We start from the raw sequence: 18547 nt of genomic DNA, 5'->3' as shown, positions 1-18547 counted from the left end.
ACTGCTAGTTTAAAAATACAGCATTCACAGTCAAGGTCAATGATGCTTATTGTGATGAAACAAAATTGTTTGCTTCGTGGATGGAATTCATGTCGCCTTGATACTCATATTTTTAAACTGATGCCTTACTTTTAAATGCATCTGCTGATAACTTTACAATGTAAATGAATCAGTATTTTTCTTGTAATTGTTGTGCATGTCTGGTACATTTAGATGGCTCAAATGTAGATTGATCCATGTTTGATGGCTGTAATCATCCTTTGCATTAATATATCAGACATTTAAATGGTAAGAAGTAGACACATTGTTCTTATTTTACTGAACTTCAGCTCACTTTTAATGTAAGTCCTCCAGAAATGTAGCACCTCACTATTGTTCATTTTCTGAAGCTGTCATTCAGAGAAATTGCACAGATTTTACTTCACAATACATTTTTTAAAACCACCTCTTGAAAAGATATTTAGATAGCATCATTATTTATTTTTCATTAATTTATACATGTTCTGAGCTGATCATTAGCAGTGTCACTTCATAGCACAGCCAAATCACACCACAGGTTATTAGGAGCTGTGATAACTATCCTTTCCAGTTGTCATGTACTTCTAAAACATTCTTTCATTTTACTGTTGGAAGCACTTTTAAAAATAGTGTTTCGGACATAAAGGCTTGGCGATTGCTCATGTAAATTTTCAACCATCTGAAAAATGCAAATTAACTAATTTGTTATAGTGTACATATATGTCAAAGCAGCAAATCAAACAGTGTAGAATTAAAACTGACACCTTTTTATTAAGCAAAATATAGCTGAAAAATAAAGAAACAAGAAAGAAACAATCTGCTGGACACAAATACACAAGCCTCTGTATAAGCTTTGTTTCCTGCATCTGTGTACTATCACAATTCCCATGATACATGAAGCTCAAAGTGTCCAGTGGCTTTGTTGCTCAGGTGGCCTGTCTGTGTAAATCACTTACTTTCAGCAGATTTTTTGTGCAAACTCAAGGGGTTTTATTAGTGATTGCCAAGGTTCTAGGTTTAGAGACAATGTAAACCTAGGACTCAATGTGCAAGCCATTATCTTCCTTCTAAGTTAATGTTTCAGGTGAGTGAGTGATATGTACCACCCCAAACTCCAGTAAACGGAGGGAAAAAGTATACTATGGGTTCTGAATCTCTGCCATCTTACTGGTATGACCCCCAAAATTGGCAATGTAATGAGATTTATTGCCAGCTGTTGATAACTGATTGAGATCCCATTCAACTTGATTTTATCTGTTAGCAGGTTCCTATTTAAAAAAAATAGAAAACTCAGCCTACTACAGGCAGATTATTAAAAAGAACCAATCCATTGAGTGTTGATTCATGTACCCAACTCCTTTTCTTGTCTGGCATAATTCACTAGAGCAGCAACTTCACTTTGAAATGCTGACATTTGTGCTCCTGTGTCTACCACAAAAATAACCAAATATTTTAAATGGCCCAAGAGAAAAGCAATTATCAAATCTCCCTGGCTGTTTTCTGTGAGCCTTCACATATAAATCCACTCCATCCAGTGGCTATCCCTCACTCAGGACTGGTTAATCTGCTAAGTCCAGGCTCTGGAGGGTCTGAGGGGACCAAAATGTTGGACTCCTCAGGGGAGTGACTCATGTCCTTTGATCTTCAGTGGGAGTGTTCTGGCATCCTTCCTGGCAAAAGAAGCCAATACAAGTCTCGAGGGGTTGGTCTGGACAGGTTACCCCTTCATGGCTGAAGTTGTTTAACAGCATGGACTTAGGATATTTCCCAGGTGGAATCTCAGCTTTAGTCTCATAAAGTACTTTTCACACTGCTGTTGTTGCTTCCCCCACCTTTTCAGGGGGCTCTCCTCTAATTATTCTCATTTCCAGAGGGAGTGAGACTGTTCATTGCACAGCCTGAGCAGTGCTGGGTGAATGTTCATACCCCTGCAGGAGGCTGTTTAAGGTGTATTGCCCTCCCTTCCAAGCCATGCCAGCTGAGCAACGGTTAAAGGCACAGTATTGGCATTCAATTGCCTGAAGTAAACTGGAAACCACAACTCTCTGTTGGCTCCTTCACTACCCAGGCAGGACAATTAGGAGGGGACTTTGAGACAAACCCATCAATGCTCAAATCACATGGGTGCTTATATTGTGGCTATTGAGTTTGCAGTGGGTGGTGTTGCACTGTTGGTGGAACCGAATCAGCTATAACTCCAGAAATTCCATTTTGTGCTGCAGCAAAGACCCAGCACTCTGATACACCAGTAATCCTTGAATTTAGTGCAGGCACCACATGGAGTGAGTGCACTACTGTCTCTGGACTTCTTTTAGAGTCAGGTTCAGCAGGGTCAGGGTCAGGAGCCACCAAACATCCAAAAACTCTCCACGTCCCCTTCAGTTGCGGGGTGCAAACCTGGCTTCAGCAAAGCACCTGAAGCCTTGGCGCATCAGTGATTGTTTGAGTCACTAACCATTAATACTTCAGTCTCACAGCTACTCAGTTTGCTTTTGAAACCATTTGGACCTCCTGCAACAGTATTTTATACAGTTCTGCACATGCTTTCCTTGTAGTGACTTTGTCACTCACTCTCAGATGACTGTGGAGGAACATTCTGTAACACCAGCAGCAATCAATAAAATCGGGAGGCACAGAAACATCCTGTCATTATTATCCACCAATCATTCTTTCCCAGCTTCCGTAAATTGGGAAGCAACACTTGGTCCCAGTCTCTGTACTGCTGTTCCTTCTAAAACATTCTAGATGCCATCTTTCTTCATCACCAGTATATATGGCAGAAGCCCCCCACAGAGTTTGGGGCTGTATCTTGTGAGTGTGAGGCTCTCATACTGCCTTCTGATAGCTCTCCTTTTCTGTCTATTCTGAGTATCTATTCTGATTCTAAACAACTCAGCTGTTGTTATTTTCTGGATGTGCTCTATATGTGTGTGCATGTTTCTATTGTGTATTCTAAAAAAAACCATCTCTGGAGACAAATAGAGAAATTAGAGGAAGAGCAAAATCAAAATTACTCTTCCAGGTGTCTGCAGAAGTTATAAATTACCCGTATTAATTCATTTGTAGTTTATTTTTAGTTCAACTTCCCCAAAACATTGTAACGCTATTTTTCCCCAGTACAATGATTGTGTTGGTTTTAATTACATTTCTTCATGTTTTTAAAGGACAGCTATTTATATCATGGAAGTACAGATCAGTAAAGTAAAACCTCAGGAGTGAAAAGGTCTTTGTGGTTGTGATATATTTCTGTGAAGGATATTTCAACCATTAATTATATAAGGCAGGGAATTATTGCATGAACAAATAGGAATGGCTTTGCTAATCTGTGGGTTATGTGAACGCTTCCACTGGGAATTAAAAGGTTCTTTTCCTCTTTATTTTAGACAAATTAAATGGTTTGACAATTTCCTCAATCTTAATGTTGCATATAACTGAAGTGAATTAAATAGCCACTGTAGTTAAAAATAAAAAGTAACAATTATAAGGATTGTGATTCAGTATATGTGTTATACCCTGAAGCAGATCTTCAGCAAAATCGCTTTGGAAATCAAGATTCCTGTTAAAACGTGCTTGGCTTAAAATGATTGAGCTGGGCAGAAAGTGAATTCGGAGAAAGAGACATCTAGCTCTGCCAATCTAAAGGGACAGTCCAGTGCTTTGCTTGCTGAAAGAAATGTTTGGGGTTGACTCATTTTAAACATTGGAGATATTTTAATCTAACAGAAATAAATATTAAAGCAGTCCTCAAATAAGTGCAAAAATTCAATTTTATAAAGTGTTTGATTCTGTAGAGACTGGATTGCTATTTATCACTCTTCTTTTTTCTTGTTTTTTAATTTAGGAAGGCAAATTTAAAAAATTAAGAAAACTGATACAAATTCACTTTGTTTGGGGTTAGTCTGCATTTTTCAGGGAGAAGGACCAAAAAAAATTGTCCACTTCTGGTAGGGAAAAATTCATACCACACCCTGTGGTCTCTGTGTGTATTCCACTGCAACTGTAGTAAAACACCTTCTCTGTAACGTTCAAATCTTGGATTTTTATCTCCATGTTTTGAAGAACTATGCATGTATGGCTGTGCCTGTCCAAACCATTGGCAATGATGCAATGATTTCTCCTCTTCTTTTCTCAGTGCCAGTGCTAAAGCCGCCCCTCTGAACATCAACAAAGTCTCCAACAGCTTACTGAATTTTGGCCGAAAGCTCATTGCTCCGGCCATGGCTTCGGGTGGGGCAGTGGGCGCTCCTGCTGGCGGGAGCAGCTTCCCTCCCTCTTCAATGCCAGGCAGGAGCACAGTGGAGGCCCCTCAGCACCAGCAGCACCACCAGCAGCAGCACCACCACCACCACCAGTCACAGCAGCAGAGGATGATGAAGTCTGAGAGCATGCCAGTTCAGCTGGGCAAAGGTAAGGGGGAAAGGGGTGGCAGCACTGTGACTTTGGGGAAGCTTTGTCATACATCTTCAGGGCTAAAGTTCTTTCTTCTGTTGATTATTATATCAGTGTGTACATATGTCAAGGAAAAAGCAAAAAAACTATTTTGTTACTCAGGATGCTTATGCCAAGTACAACAGCACGTTTGCCATGCAATACAGAATTAGATGTTATCTCAAGAATGTACAAATACTGTAAGAAGTTTTGAACTTCTAAAAATATATGAACCAGAAACTGCATCAGACAGGCCAACAAACTAATCATTACCATATGAAACATGAGCCAGTTAATTTTTCAGATTTTTACATGCAACCTTTTTTAAATGGAAGACTAATTTCATACATGTTTTTCAGGTTATCAGCAAAACATCACATGCATAACCGTATTAGCTAAATACATAATAAGTGAAGGAATTTAGAGAGGAATTCTTAATAAAGAAATTATTATTCCCTTTAGAATGTGTGGAGCTTATTTTAGAAGTTATTTGAACCATAATATGAATTTGTCTTTTAATAATTTGTGATGACCCTCTGCACTTTATTTAGTAAACATTGTGTCTTTTTCTTAAGCCTTTCTTTTTATATTTCTTGAGGACAGCTTATTCAAACAACAAACTCACAAGCTCAGCTTTGGTAGTTGTTTGCTATACTCTGCCACACTCAAGGTAGGTTACTGCTTTTCACCTCCAGCAGCCCATGGCAGTACGTGCTTTTCAAGGAGTATGTAGAGCAAAACAGGACCTGCTGCTTTTAGCAACTCACCCAGTGTCATGGATATGAGCTTGAGGGCTGGTCCTGGTTGCCCTGAACCTTGGCATAGGATTGCATTTTTTTTTTTTTTCATTAGATTTGAAAGTGTAAAAAAGGGAAATAACACTTCACAGCTGAAGTTGGTGCTCTCTTTGCTGTGGCACCCATATGGTCCAAAGGCCCTTTCATGATGCACGGCATCCCCAGCAGACACTGAGGGAGCCAAACTGAAAGGTACAGCTGTTCTTTTGGAGCAGGCACATACAGGCACTTCTGTTAGGGCCACTGCAGCTGCTTGGCAAAATCCAGATATGCAGCTTCTCTCAGTTATAGGAGAATCTCAAAACTTGCTCCAGCAAGGGTTTTACAGTACTGAGGTGAAACTGAAATGCAGTGAAACTTTTATACAAATCCTGTTCAGAACAATGGAAGTAAAATTAGGTGTAGAACAAAATTATTTACACCATTTCAGAGAGATTTTTTCTTTGCATTTTTAAGAGTTTTCCATAGTTCTCTTATCACATTATTCTCTTTTCCCCTTTTGAGTTTAACAGTGGTTCTTGGGTGGCTGTTTTCTTTCACTGCTTAATGTAGTAAAAGCACACCATTTGAAAAAACTTCTATAGATGGGATTGATTATAGTTTAATCTTGATGTGGCTGCTAAAGGATGGCCTGTTATATGGGCCAATTAACATATATAATCAGGAAAAGCACCTGATACTTTCCATAAAAGAATCAGAATAAAAAATTGTAGTTATGTTTGGTCATTGTTATGTACAAGCTGTGCACATATTGCTTTATCAACAGGAACATGGAGATTTGGTAAAGTTATAAAGAATGTATGATGTAGGGCACAAAGCATTTTCATGGTAAGTGGAAAAAACATACTGCAGTTTCCTCTCAGTATATTCTGTCTATCCATATTTGGTACAGCCTTTGCAAAGTAATTTAAGGGCAAAAAAAGTAAATACACTATTTTTAATAGGTTCAAATGACAGAGTTTTGTTTTACATATTAGTGCCATTATTCTGGAGTTTTTGTTCCAGACCTGTACAGTTATAAGTATTTTTTGCCTGTAATTGTATAGAAATTTCAAATGATGGCAGCTATGTTTGCAAGTGCCATACTTAGTATTTTTAAAGAGACATAGAAGGAAATAAAAAATATTTTAGAGGGCCCCCAGTGAATTCTCTCTGAAGTAAGTTTAAACGTTCAGCAAAAAAAATCCCTATTTGCTCCACCATGGCGAAGACACACTAAAAAGTCTTTCAAAGCTTGCTGCAGTGACCTTTGTAAACAGCACAAGCTCCATCACACCTTAAAAGCAAGAATAAGTTTCTTCTGTTTTGTGGAGGACAGTAACACCACCTCAAAAAAGAGCTGTACAGAAAATCCAGTGAATGAGGGTACTCTCCACAGCTATGAGAAGCTGCCAGTACTTCTCTCCTGGCCATTGAGATTCAGGATTGAAAATATATTCGTACTCTCAGAAGCTCTCACTCCACTCCTGTTTGTGCTGAACTTTTTAGCTTCTATGCTAGCTTTTTTTCTAGCTCTGGATTCTGCTGTAGTTTTTTGAGTATCTAAAATCTACTTGACAAGGCTCCCAAATTACTAACTAGCTGTCACTAATTGTCTCCTGCTCTTGTTCTTCTTCCCTGTGTGTTCAGCTCTCCTCAGCCTCCTGGAGCCTAGTTATTTAGCTGAGGTAGGCCGAGACATGGATTTAGGATTTAAATTGAAAGACATTTGCACTTCCAGTTGATGTAATACTCACAGATGTTCAGTTGGACAGTATAACAGGCCAAAGTGCTGTAAATCTAACAGGCATCAAGCCATAAAATAAGTAATCCATTTTTTTCTTACTGGTCTTTTCAGGTTTGAATGCTGAAGGTTTGAAAGCTGATAATTTAAATTAATATATAGAGATCTGTACGTTTGACGAGATTAAATTAACTGGCTGATCTACTTTGTGAAGAAGTCCTATGTAGCAAAATACCTTGCAGGATTGTCAAAATAATCCTCTCCCAGTTTTAACAGCTCTGTTTCAACAGAGTTACCACTCACAAACCAGCTACCATTCATGCTGCCATACTCTAGATGAGGGATGATTGGGTTACATAATCAGTTGTAATTACTTCTCACTCCAAAGTTTTGGTACTTGCTGAATTTCTGTAAGAAAGAAAATGCATTTAATTTAGATAATGTAAATGGAAAAAAAAAACCCCAACCATAATTGCAAGCCTGTAATTCCAGATGAGTCTTCAGCATTACAAATCACAGCTGAACGAAGTATCCAGACATCTAATTGGAAATTCAGTTCCTCCTGATAATATATTAGTCCCATTCAGCCTGTCCTCAGCACAGAAGAAGATCGGGTATTATTACTGATTACTTATGCAAGGTAGCCTGCATAGGCTTACAGAAGAGGGATTAAAACATTCTCTTGATCCTGCACAGTGAAGTAATTCATTGGTACAAAAGTTGAATTCAGATACTGAGTTTATTGGATTTTCAGTTGAGGTGGTTATTTTGAAAGATAAAAAAATTGATAATGAAAAATAAAAAAAGGGAAAAAAGCTCTGTAATTGCCCTGTGTGTTCCAGTGGATCCTTCATCATTCAGAAACTGGATATTCTTTGATTACCAAATGGCAGTGTATTGCCAAGAAAAAAAAGCATTTCTCTTTCTCTTCTTTTCTGATAGTGCCAAATGCAGTTTTCCTTCTAGGTCATTTCACGGTGAAACCCAAAAGGTTTTGATTGAAATGCAGTTCTATCACAAGGACACATTAGAGGACCAGTTAAAAGACAAAGTTCTGCCAAAACTGTATTTAAAGAGTTTCCAGGCTACTCTTCGTTTTTATGAGTTGATACTTCTATGGTATTTGTTGTAACACAAACAGAATTTCCATAGTCAACACGTATGCCCTAAAGAAATGATCCCCAAATTTAGAATTATTTATAAAGTTAAATAATTATTTAGAATTATTTATCTCTAGAAAATGAGTATGCTTTTCATGTGGATAAAGAAATTGTCCTTATTAATAGCAGAAATGAGTACAAATTAAAGGAGTAAAACACAGATTGACAAATGTTTTTTTTTCTTTTAAAAAACATATAAATATACATATTATTAGGCAATTATGTATGTTTTTGACAGCAAGGATACAACTTCTGAGCTCCACAGTATAAGAGAGACATGGAGTGAGTCCTGTGGAGGGCTCCAAAGAAGGAAGACTGGGGGACTGGAGCACCTCACGAGAAAATTGTGGGAGCTGGAACTGTTTGGCCTTGAGAAGATTTGACAGACAAGGGATAGTGTCTAAAGGGAGGTGTGAAGAGGGTGAAGCCTCCAGGTCTTTTCTTGGTGGTGCCAAGAAGTAGAACAAAAGGCAATGGGCAGAAACTGATGCACAGGAAATTTTGCCTGAATATGAGGAAGAACTTCCTTACTGTGCGAGTGACCGTGCCTTGGAACAGACTGCCCAGAGGAGTTGTGGAGTCCCCTTTGCTGGAGATACTCAAACGCCATCAGGACACAGTCCTGAGTGATGTGCCCTAGGGCACCCTGCCCGAGCAAGGCGCTTGGGCCAGTGGTTTTCCAACCTCAGCCATTCTGTGAAGCTCTCAGACAGCAGAATGGCACTGTCTCTGTAAACCGCCAGCGAAAAACCGTTTTGACTCTTCAGTTAAGTTTAGATTTTGATCTAAATCATCACTTATAACCACTGGGGTTCTGCAACTTGTGACAACGGGTTATCCAACCTTCCCGTTTCCTTTTGCCTGTCCCTACAGCGCTCTCTCACGATGTCCTTTCTGTTCAAAGCAGGGTGCTCCGGCTGAACCCCCAAAGCCGCGGCTCTTCCCTCGGGCGAGCTGCAGCGGCGGGGCCGCGCTAACGCTGTTGTTTGTTTGCCAGGCGAGGCGGGCGAGGCGGCGCCGCCGGGGCCGGCCCAGGCCCAGCAGCACAGCCCGGCCAGCGCAGGTAGGCCCGGGCGGCGCCCGCCGGCAGCGCCGCTGTCCCGCCAGCGAGCGCCGCTGTTGTGCCGGCACAGAGCTCCGCTCTGCGCGTCCTGCCGAGCTCTGTGTGTCTGTGTCTGGTCTCTGTGTGTGTCTGTGAGAGTGTGTGTCTGTGTGTCTGGTCTCTGTGTCTGTGTGTCTGTGTGTCTGTGTCGGTGTGTGTCTCTGTGTGTGTGTGTGTGTCTGTGTGTGTGTCTGTCTGTGTGTGTGTGTGTGTGTCTGTGTGTCTGTCTGTGTGTGTCTGTCTGTGTGTGTCTGTCTGTGTGTGTCTGTGTCTGTGTGAGTGTCTGTCTCTGTGTGTCTGTGTGTGTCTGTCTCTGTGTGTCTGTCTCTGTGTGTCTGTGTCTGTCTGTGTGTGTCTGTGTGTCTGTGTCTGTCTGTGTGTGTCTGTGTCTGTGTCTGTGTGTCTGTGTGTGCGCACGTCTGTTTCTGTGTCTATGTCTGTGTCTGTCTGTGTGTGTCTGTGTCTGTGTGTCTGTGTCTGTGTGTCTGTGTCTGTGTCTGTGTGTCTGTGTGTGTGCGCGTCTGTTTCTGTGTCTATGTCTGTGTCTGTCTGTGTCTCTGCGCCTGTCTCTGTGTGTGTGTATGTCAGTGTCTCTGTCTGCCTGCATGTCTGCATATATGTATGTATGTCTGCGTGTGTGGCTGTTTGTGTCTCTGTGTGTCCATGTGTCTGTCTGTATGTCTCTGTGTGTCTGTGTCTCTTCACAGGCATCCACTGTGCGTCAGCATCTGTCTGTGCTACAAACCTCTGTGCTCTTGCACTTTGTAGCCCATTTGCCACTCTGTCATGGGGGCCAGTTCCACCATCATTGTCCCTTTTAGCTGCATTACTTCCCTCCTGTTATATTTGGGGCAGGGATTCTGGGCCGTACATCTGCTGTGGTGCACTTGACTAACAGGGAGCTTACCTGCCTTGGCTGAAATAAAAAGTACATGGATTTTTGTGATGAGGTGGTTTGAATGAATTTTGAAAGTGCTGGAAGCCTTTGTTCCCATTTCACTGCAGGAGAAAAAGGGAAACTAATTTATCTGAAAAGTTTTATAAAACTCATCTCATTTTTTTTGCAAATTTTAATACTTAACATCCTTACTATGGCAAATACAGATAGATGAGCAGATCTGAATGGTTTTGAATTATATATAGTGCCATAGTTCTGATCTTCTTGGTATCTTTTTCCTTGCTCTTCTTGTAACTATGAAAGCTATTCTTTTCCTCTGTAGGGACCAAACAGAATGAGCCAGTTTTTTATGTCTTTTTTGCATGTTCCTCTGATTTTTCATGTGTTTTAGCAGGGACCGCCAGTGTTCCTGGTTATATCCCCCATAACTTAACTCAAACTTAGTAAGACCTGAGCTCACTTTCCTTTCATTGTAAGTCTTCTCCTCCTTGCCATCACCTTTTACTTTATTATACGGCCTATTTTTTGATCAAATTTAATTTAAATTGTTATTCTTTGCAAGACACCAGAGGTCTCCATGATACCAACTGGTTGGTCCCTTTTTCCACTGCCTCATCTGTGTGTTTTCCAAATGGTTTTGAGGCAGAGCATTTCTCACCCTGGGGTCAGTCCCAGCATCATTAGCAACAGGCAAGTAGTGAGCCACTTAGAAGCCAGCCCATGGAGATAACATTGCTCCTTTTTGCCTCCGAAATTGATGTATTTTTAGTGTGTGAAATCCTGTGCATCATTACTGTGAACTATTTCTTCATTTCAGAATGCATATACATATATATATACATATATATATATATATATATATATATGTATGTATGTATGTATATATTTGAAACATCCTACACGGTAATGTATTTTGACTTCTGCATACGTCAGGGATCCTTCCATATTTGTTCTGTGTGCTTCATAAGCATGTATTTGATTTCCATATTTATGGGGTTTCTTCAGCCTGTTTTATATAGATTTTAGGACATTCTGGTATATGCTTAGATGGTCAGAGATTAGATTTCTCCAATGTTTTTTAAGGAGCTATAATGTATTTATCTGATATTGACAGAATGAGCAGATGAAAATTAGAGTTTTGATTCAGTGGTGTTCTCAGGTTGCTGATTGAGCTGCTAAATAAGAAGGACAGGAATTTAGTTATTAACTGTACTTTATTGCAATCTTTATGCATTTTGATTCTACATGAAGGGTAAGACTTCTTTTTTCTTTTTCCTCTTTTTTTTTTTTTTTGAGGAATAATACAAAATTAGAAACTCTGTCCCATTACCTTCTTGTCAAGAGAGAGCAGAATGTACCACACTGCACATTAAGAAAGATGTAAAATCAGTAAGACACAGAACAGTGAAGGTACAAATGGCATTTTTGTCATTGTCCCGAGATTGCAAAATCTGTGTGTTGGTACTGCAGTGTTGTTTCCAAAGTTATGTGAGGGTTGTTAATGCCTCAGTGCACAGTGCATACATGATGCATCTGAAGGACTTCAGAAGCAACGTGGTGACTCAATGAAATGTTGTTGCAGCAGCTTCCTTAAGAGTTGGACTCAGTGATCTTTGTGGGTCCCTTCCAAGTCAGAATATTCTGTGATTCATTACATTTCTGTGTTGGGAAAATCATAGATGTCTTTTTGCTTTTCCCTTTTTTTCTTTTTTTTTTTTTTTTTGACATTAGGGAAAAAACATATGATTGGTGTGACCTGTCTTTCAGCTTTCATATTTGCAGTTGTAAAAACAATGACTCCTCTGGAAATTAAAAAATACGATCACAATCCAAGGTTCCTGCTTTATGAGTTGCAGCACACTGTAATTATTCATAAGTGCTGTTCTTTCTGTCTTAATTCTCAATTATATCCCCAGATAATCCATGTCACCCCACTGTTCACAGGGTTGTTGGATGCAGAATAAAAAAAAATAGTGTTTCCTAGTAATAATTTCCCCAGATTTGCTTGTTCATGCAGAAGGATCCGGTGCATCCTAACCTTTCTTCTTACTTGGGTATCAAACATACAGATACAGTATTTTTATCACTTCTTGTTTACTGTATCTCTGTCTTAGTTTACCAAGATCTTTTATTGCTATTATTTTTTATTTTCATTATATAATTTAAGTCTATAAGAACCAAACTGTTCAAAGCTCTTGGTGTTACTTGAGCAAATTCCTTTTTAGGACACTCGTATTATTCTGTCCACAAAATCTTGTTTGGTTATGCAGGTAGTTGCATATTCTGTTCCTCTGAACTGTGATCCATCTTTAGAAGTGTAGCTGTTTGCAGTGGCCATGAGACACTTCTCTGTCTTTTCATTTTCTTACTATATTTTTGACATTTTTTTCCTTAGAGCTGTAAGACAATATTTAAAAAAAAATCTTCATACATCATTTTTTTCCATTGTTTTACCAAGCTGTATTATTTCATCTGTGTGGGTTCCTCAAATATATTTAAAGCGTTCTTCCCTCAATATTATCTGTGAATTTTTATCACAAAATCTGCTTATTTGCAGGTGAATTGTGTTAAATTCAGGCCATACAGTGAAACATATGTGAAAAATATACATCACTCATTGTTTAACTTTTTTTGTTTGTTTTTTTCATCTTCACCCTATAGGGAATATTATTATTACTAGGATGGTAAAGAGAGACTATTTAATCTGATATATACTTAATAAATATTTTTCTGTTGCACTTTACTCTGGCAACCAAATACTTTTTTTTTTTTTTACGTTTAGCATTTATATTGGCTTCTCTTGCTTAGCTGTGTGAATTGCTTTTATAAATGCTTTATTTGCTAAAATATGTGATTCCATCTGTTCCAAAACTATTTTTAAGTTTACCTACTTCAAAAGCACACTTCCATTTGCCACTATGAAATGCATAAAAAGTCTTTTTTCTTACATAAAGGCAACTGTAAGGATAACAATGTTGCCAAGTGACATGATTTTATCCTAAAATTAGAAATTTTCTAAAAATTTCCTGCAACTGAATTATTTCTGCTGTTTGCCATGCAGTGTTTTTTCCTTTTTCATCTCCAGAATTATTTACAGTGCACATGATTAATGCATATCCCATTTTTCTATCAAATGGGAAGGCAAAAGTTAAGTGAGATCTACAAGAGCCTCGGTCTCATGCACTTCTAAGGAAGGTCCTCAGATAGATGGTAGGTAGTAAGTGCCTGGAGGAGGACTGTGAAGAAACAGAAAAATCCAGTTGAATGAAGTTGGTGGGAAGTAAAAAATATGTAAAGACATAAGTTAGAATAAGAAGTTGCAGAAGAGGCAGTGTGGAGGGATCTGAAGAAGAGATGGAGGCAGACAGGAAGGTCCACAGAAAGAGGGTATAAAATGTAGGAGGGTTATGGGGGAGGTGAGCAGAATAAAGCAGCAGAGAATGAAGGACGAGATGGGAAGCAATTTATATGAGTTTTCTTCTAGAAAATGTTCAGCATATTAAACCCAGATCCTTTCTTGGGTTTTGTCATTTAAGGTCTGTTTATTCACATGTAATGTTTTTTTTCCTTGCTAGTTCAGTCGCTTTGCATTTAACAGTCTTCTTGCAAAAAGTGTATTTCAAATAAGTCTGTATTTATTCCCTTAAGAAAATGTGAATGATTTAATTGCAGAGGATCATACTTAATGCTATAGATGGTAACATGAAAGCACACCAAAAGCAGAAGAAAGGAAAAAGGGAAACATAAATCCTCTCATCAGAATAGCCATCAAACAAGAGATAGGGAGAATTCTTGAGCATTAGCTTTCTGTGCTATGTAACTTTTTTCCAGAATGGAAAACTCTGGAAAAAAGTTTCATGGAGTCATTCGAGCTTGACTTCATCATACACATGATAAAAATATTTCTTTAAACTAGCATCTGTCCTAAGGCAACATTTTTTGTAATGAAAGTTAATGAAAACTGACATACTGGAGTTTTTTTCCTCCTGGAACAAATGAAAACAAAATTTTGATTTAAATATTTGAAACCACTTTGTAAGCCTCAACTAGAAGAAAACTAGCCCTATCAGAGGCTGCCTGACTGCCTGATGCATACCCTGCCATGGTGAACCAGCCCAGGCTTCTCCCCAGCTGTCTTCACTATGATAGTGGACAATGCTGGAATCATTTCAAAAGCTCCATGAAATGACAAGAGGTAACTATTAAGTAGACTTCATCAAAGTGGCTGTTAGGTGGTGATGGACTTAAAATTTGAAGCATGAGAGCTTATGTTTATTTCCAAACTTAACTTTTTTTCTTGCTTAAAGTCTCAATATTGTGATCTAGATCTTCAGTGTCCAACCTACTTTTGGAATCTGAAGTTCTCGTTAGCATTCTTTGCCAAGTTTTATAGTTGGAAAAAACTATTTCCATTGTAGTGTTGATGATACCAGATTTTTTTTATTATTATTGTTTTTATGAGGTGGTACTTTGATCATTTTGCCACACAGGGCATGAAGTTCCTCATGAGGTGACATTTATTTATATATGTATGTATGTATGTGTATATATACACACACATCATTTAGCATATATATAGATACAGGTGTGTAATAGATAGTGTATATTTGTGTATATATCTATATATACACAAAGATTTTGTGTTCTTCTCTCATACAGAAATTAAGTTCCATGTGAGAACAGTCCTTCAGTCTCTCAGTGCATGCTGACACACTTCAACATTTCATTCTGTGTTGGGCTGTCTGTGACTCAGTCAATGTCAGTTGAGACAAGGAAGTATTTGTGGGGAAAAGGAAACGCCCATTGATTAAATGTTTTGGTTTTTTTTGTACTTGCTTTACAGGCCAAAGTTCAAAAAACATCAGTTCATCTCCAAGCATAGAGAGCTTGTCTGGAGGACGTGAATTTACAGGATCTCCACCTTTGTCTGCCTCAAAAAAGGATTCCTTTTTCAGCACCATCTCCCGCTCGCGTTCCCAAAGCAAAACTATGAGCAGAAAAGAGTCGGTGGGTTCTTTTAATTTATGAACTATTTTAATATCACACTGCATTAACTTACTCGTTGAGACACTCATTTCTTCCATACATTGAGCACTTGCACTTGGAAATGTTTCCCTAAGCACGCATTAATGGCCAAAGCAGAAATAAGCTATTTCAACTTTTTATGTTGAGTGACATCTCCATTATGGCTTCCATCCCATAATGGCTTCCATCCCGTTATCCTGCCTGAAATGAAACTGTGCAAGTGCCTGTTGCCTCTGAGAAAGATGAGAGAAGTCCTGTTAAATTTTTGCTTTCTTAGACTTTTGCTATAGTCCTGAAGTTAATAAACAGTTCAGTGGGAAGCTTGAATGCTCAGCAGATCCAAACATGTCCATCTGTTGTCCCTGAAATTCCTTAATACATCAGAGATTTCCCAGTGTCTGTAGCATCTGTAGTCTGCAGTCACAGTTCTATTTCTTGTGCAGCTCTGACCTTCCATTTGGTCACAAGAAGCTAGTATTTAAACAGATTGTTCTCATCCAAGAAAATCAGCTCTTATCATGGGTATGTTCCAAAGAAATTCTCATCCTATCCAAGATATTTTAGGAACACTACTTTGACAAACTAGGTATGCCATGGAACATGAGGATTTTTGTTTATTCTCTATACACATTTTCCTTTTTCACTCTGTTGACTATAAAAGAGTTACATAGTAGATGTAATAAGTTATATATTTTGTAAGGTGAAGGCACAGTGGTTTTCTCCATTCTTTCTTCAGAAATGTAGGGTCATATAAATGCCTATTGATTCCAATATATAGGAATTGTAATAGCCAGATTTCTGTTACAGCATTCTTCAGGTGTTCAGAGCTAATATTGCACAGAAATTTCATCTGAACTTCTCAGTGCTTTTTTACTCTAAACAGCAGAATCTTTATTAATAGTCACATCATGTTTTCAGTTTGATATTCAAAACGTTCTAATGAAATGCACAACTTCGTGCAACTTTGTTCAGTTTTTGTTCACTGAATGAGAGTGTTTAATTCTTGTTCCAAATGTTTTACTGTTGTCTAAAGAAAAGCTGTGTTTTGTGGTTAGTCAACAAGAAGCTATAATTTTGGTTTGTGACCATTTAAAACATGTTGAATTTAATTTAAAGCTAAAACAACAATTTAATTTCTTTCTGGTTGTCCTCATGAGTTGAAGAAAAATAAATACAGCAGTATTGAACTTTTCTTTTCATGTGGCTTAACAAGATCTAAATACAGCTTTCATTTTCAACTTTTATCCAGACCAGAACTTGGGGGTTTTGAAGCAGTAGAGTTGAAGAATAATTCCTCCTTAGTCGTCTAATAGGAGACAGGAGAATTTACCATTATATATTCATACTCAATTAAAGTCTATTTATTAGTAACGTGTTTTTTTAAGGTAAATAATATCCCAAATTTGGGGTATTATATAATTCTTTAAACAGTGGTACATAATTTATATTTTAGCATTTTATAATTAAACAGCTAGAAAAGGTTTCAGGTTATCAAAATCCATTTCCTTGGGTTCAGTTTTTGACTCACCCTTAATATAGGCAAACAGAATTTGGCAGATCCAAGAGGAAAAGGTTTGTTTAAATCTATTTTCTGGTGCACAAGAGAATGTTGGTTTTTGTTTTCCTTTAAATTTCATGGTACTTCATTTTCCGCATAGAGTAGAAGACCCCAAAGAGTTTTTCCTGAGGTCCCAAAGTAGTTGCATCAGTAGTCTTGAGTTGAACAATTACTTCATTTACAGCTGTTTTCGGGAAGCAGAAGGCTTGAAAATATAATGGATCCACATTTTTTAATTTATCAAACTGAACTGGTTTACATTTTTAATCTTATAATTATACAGATTATGTCAACCTTTGTTGGAGCATTGCCATGCATCAATCTCTTTATAAAAAGATGGTTTTTAAAACATTGGTTCTTGGTGTGGCAGATGAAAGATAATCCATTTTGTTTTCATCCTTGTATCTCTAATACAAGCTTTTTCCACACAAAGTGGAAATTGAATGCATACATAAAAATATATCCTTTAAGATGCAGTTAAAATAAGTGATTTTGACAGACCAGGGGCATTACTGTAATGGTGTCATGGGGTGGACAGGGATGTCATTGTCACAGATTGGATCTGGAGTGCTGTGTCCAGCGCTGGGCTCCCCAGCACAAGAGAGATGTGAGCTTACTGGGGGAGGTCCAAAGGGCCACAAAGGTGATAAAGGGACTGGAGCATGTTTCCTGTGAGGAAAGGATGGCAGAGCTGGGACTGATCTGCCTAGAAAAGAGAAGGCTCAGAGGGGATCTCTCCAGTGTGTATCAGTATCTGGAGGGAGGGTATGAAGAGAACAGAGCCAGGCTCTTTTCTGTGGTGCCCAGCAACAGGACCAGAGGCAATGGGCACCAGCTGCAACACAAGAAGCTCTGTCTGATCATCAAGGAAACTTTGTTTTTTTTTCTCTTGAGAGCAGCTGAGCACTGGCGTAGTTGCCCAGGCAGATTGTGGATTCTCCATGCTTGGAGATATTCAGAAGCCATCTGGACACTAATCCTAGGCAGCCAGCTAGGCTTGGTGGCCCTTCTTGAGCGTGGGCTTAGGCAAGATGAGCTTCTGAGGTCCCTTTCAACCTCAGCCATTCTGGGATTCTGTGAGAGCATAAACACTCACAGAGGAATGTGACATGCCTAAATTCTTTCTTTCCTAAAGCCAGTCCAACAAATTGAGCTTTATCTGTGAGAGTTGCAATCAAAATTGATACTTAACTTGTTTCATTGCCTCCAGGACTAAAATGTGTCCATTTCTCATACTAAGGCCTTCTAAAAGTTAGTAACATGTGGGTTGTATTTATTCTTCTATGTATTTATTTCCCCTCAGATGCAAAGATCAGTGGAGTGATTTATTTCTGTTGCCAGAAACAGATGTCCCCTGTTTGAAATGAAATTAATCTACAGCCTCAGGGGTGAATGCACAATATCAGTTCATGTTTTGGCAGCCCATGGCATGCTGATGTTTTTGACATCACTGTTGAGTGGCACAAAGCTGTATGTTAATGTGAGGTCCACCAAAAGGGTTTAGAAGCCTGTGTTGTGCCCAGTGTTGAGAGGTTCCCTGCTCCTTTGTATTCTTTGTGACTTTCTGACAGGAATAATTTAAGCAGCACTTTCTGGAGCTGTCTTCCTGTAAACAAATACAGGAATTTTTAATCTGTAATGCACTCTAGTGCCCACTATCTTCTGAATGGCTCAGTTTTGCTGGAATAAAATCCTACAAAATTCCCTCTCCCAGCCTGCCTACTGCCCTCTACTTTTCGGTGGAGTTGTGGAAAAGGGTCCATTTATTTCTCATTATGTTTCATTTATGACTCATAAATCATTAAAGAAAGTCTACCCCTCTTTTTAGCAAATAGCAA

General features: G+C 38.6%; 1 protein-coding gene across 2 annotated transcripts in view; it reads left to right on the top strand.

Moving 5' to 3' along the window:
* TBC1D5 (TBC1 domain family member 5) overlaps positions 1 to 18547 on the top strand; it is a 317422-nt gene that overhangs the window by 259862 nt on the left and 39013 nt on the right. For both annotated transcript variants that reach the window (XM_058808336.1, XM_058808329.1), the window contains exons 17-19: positions 4151 to 4425; positions 9124 to 9189; positions 14970 to 15133. In XM_058808336.1, coding sequence (XP_058664319.1) covers positions 4151 to 4425; positions 9124 to 9189; positions 14970 to 15133 — 505 coding nt within the window. The remainder of the gene's footprint in view (positions 1 to 4150; positions 4426 to 9123; positions 9190 to 14969; positions 15134 to 18547) is intronic.

This window comes from Ammospiza caudacuta, chromosome 1 (assembly GCF_027887145.1).
Source record: "Ammospiza caudacuta isolate bAmmCau1 chromosome 1, bAmmCau1.pri, whole genome shotgun sequence".
Classification (NCBI taxonomy): Eukaryota; Metazoa; Chordata; class Aves; order Passeriformes; family Passerellidae; genus Ammospiza; species Ammospiza caudacuta.
The sequence above is the reverse complement of the archived record's forward strand: the minus strand, read 5'-3'. Positions and strand labels throughout refer to the sequence as shown.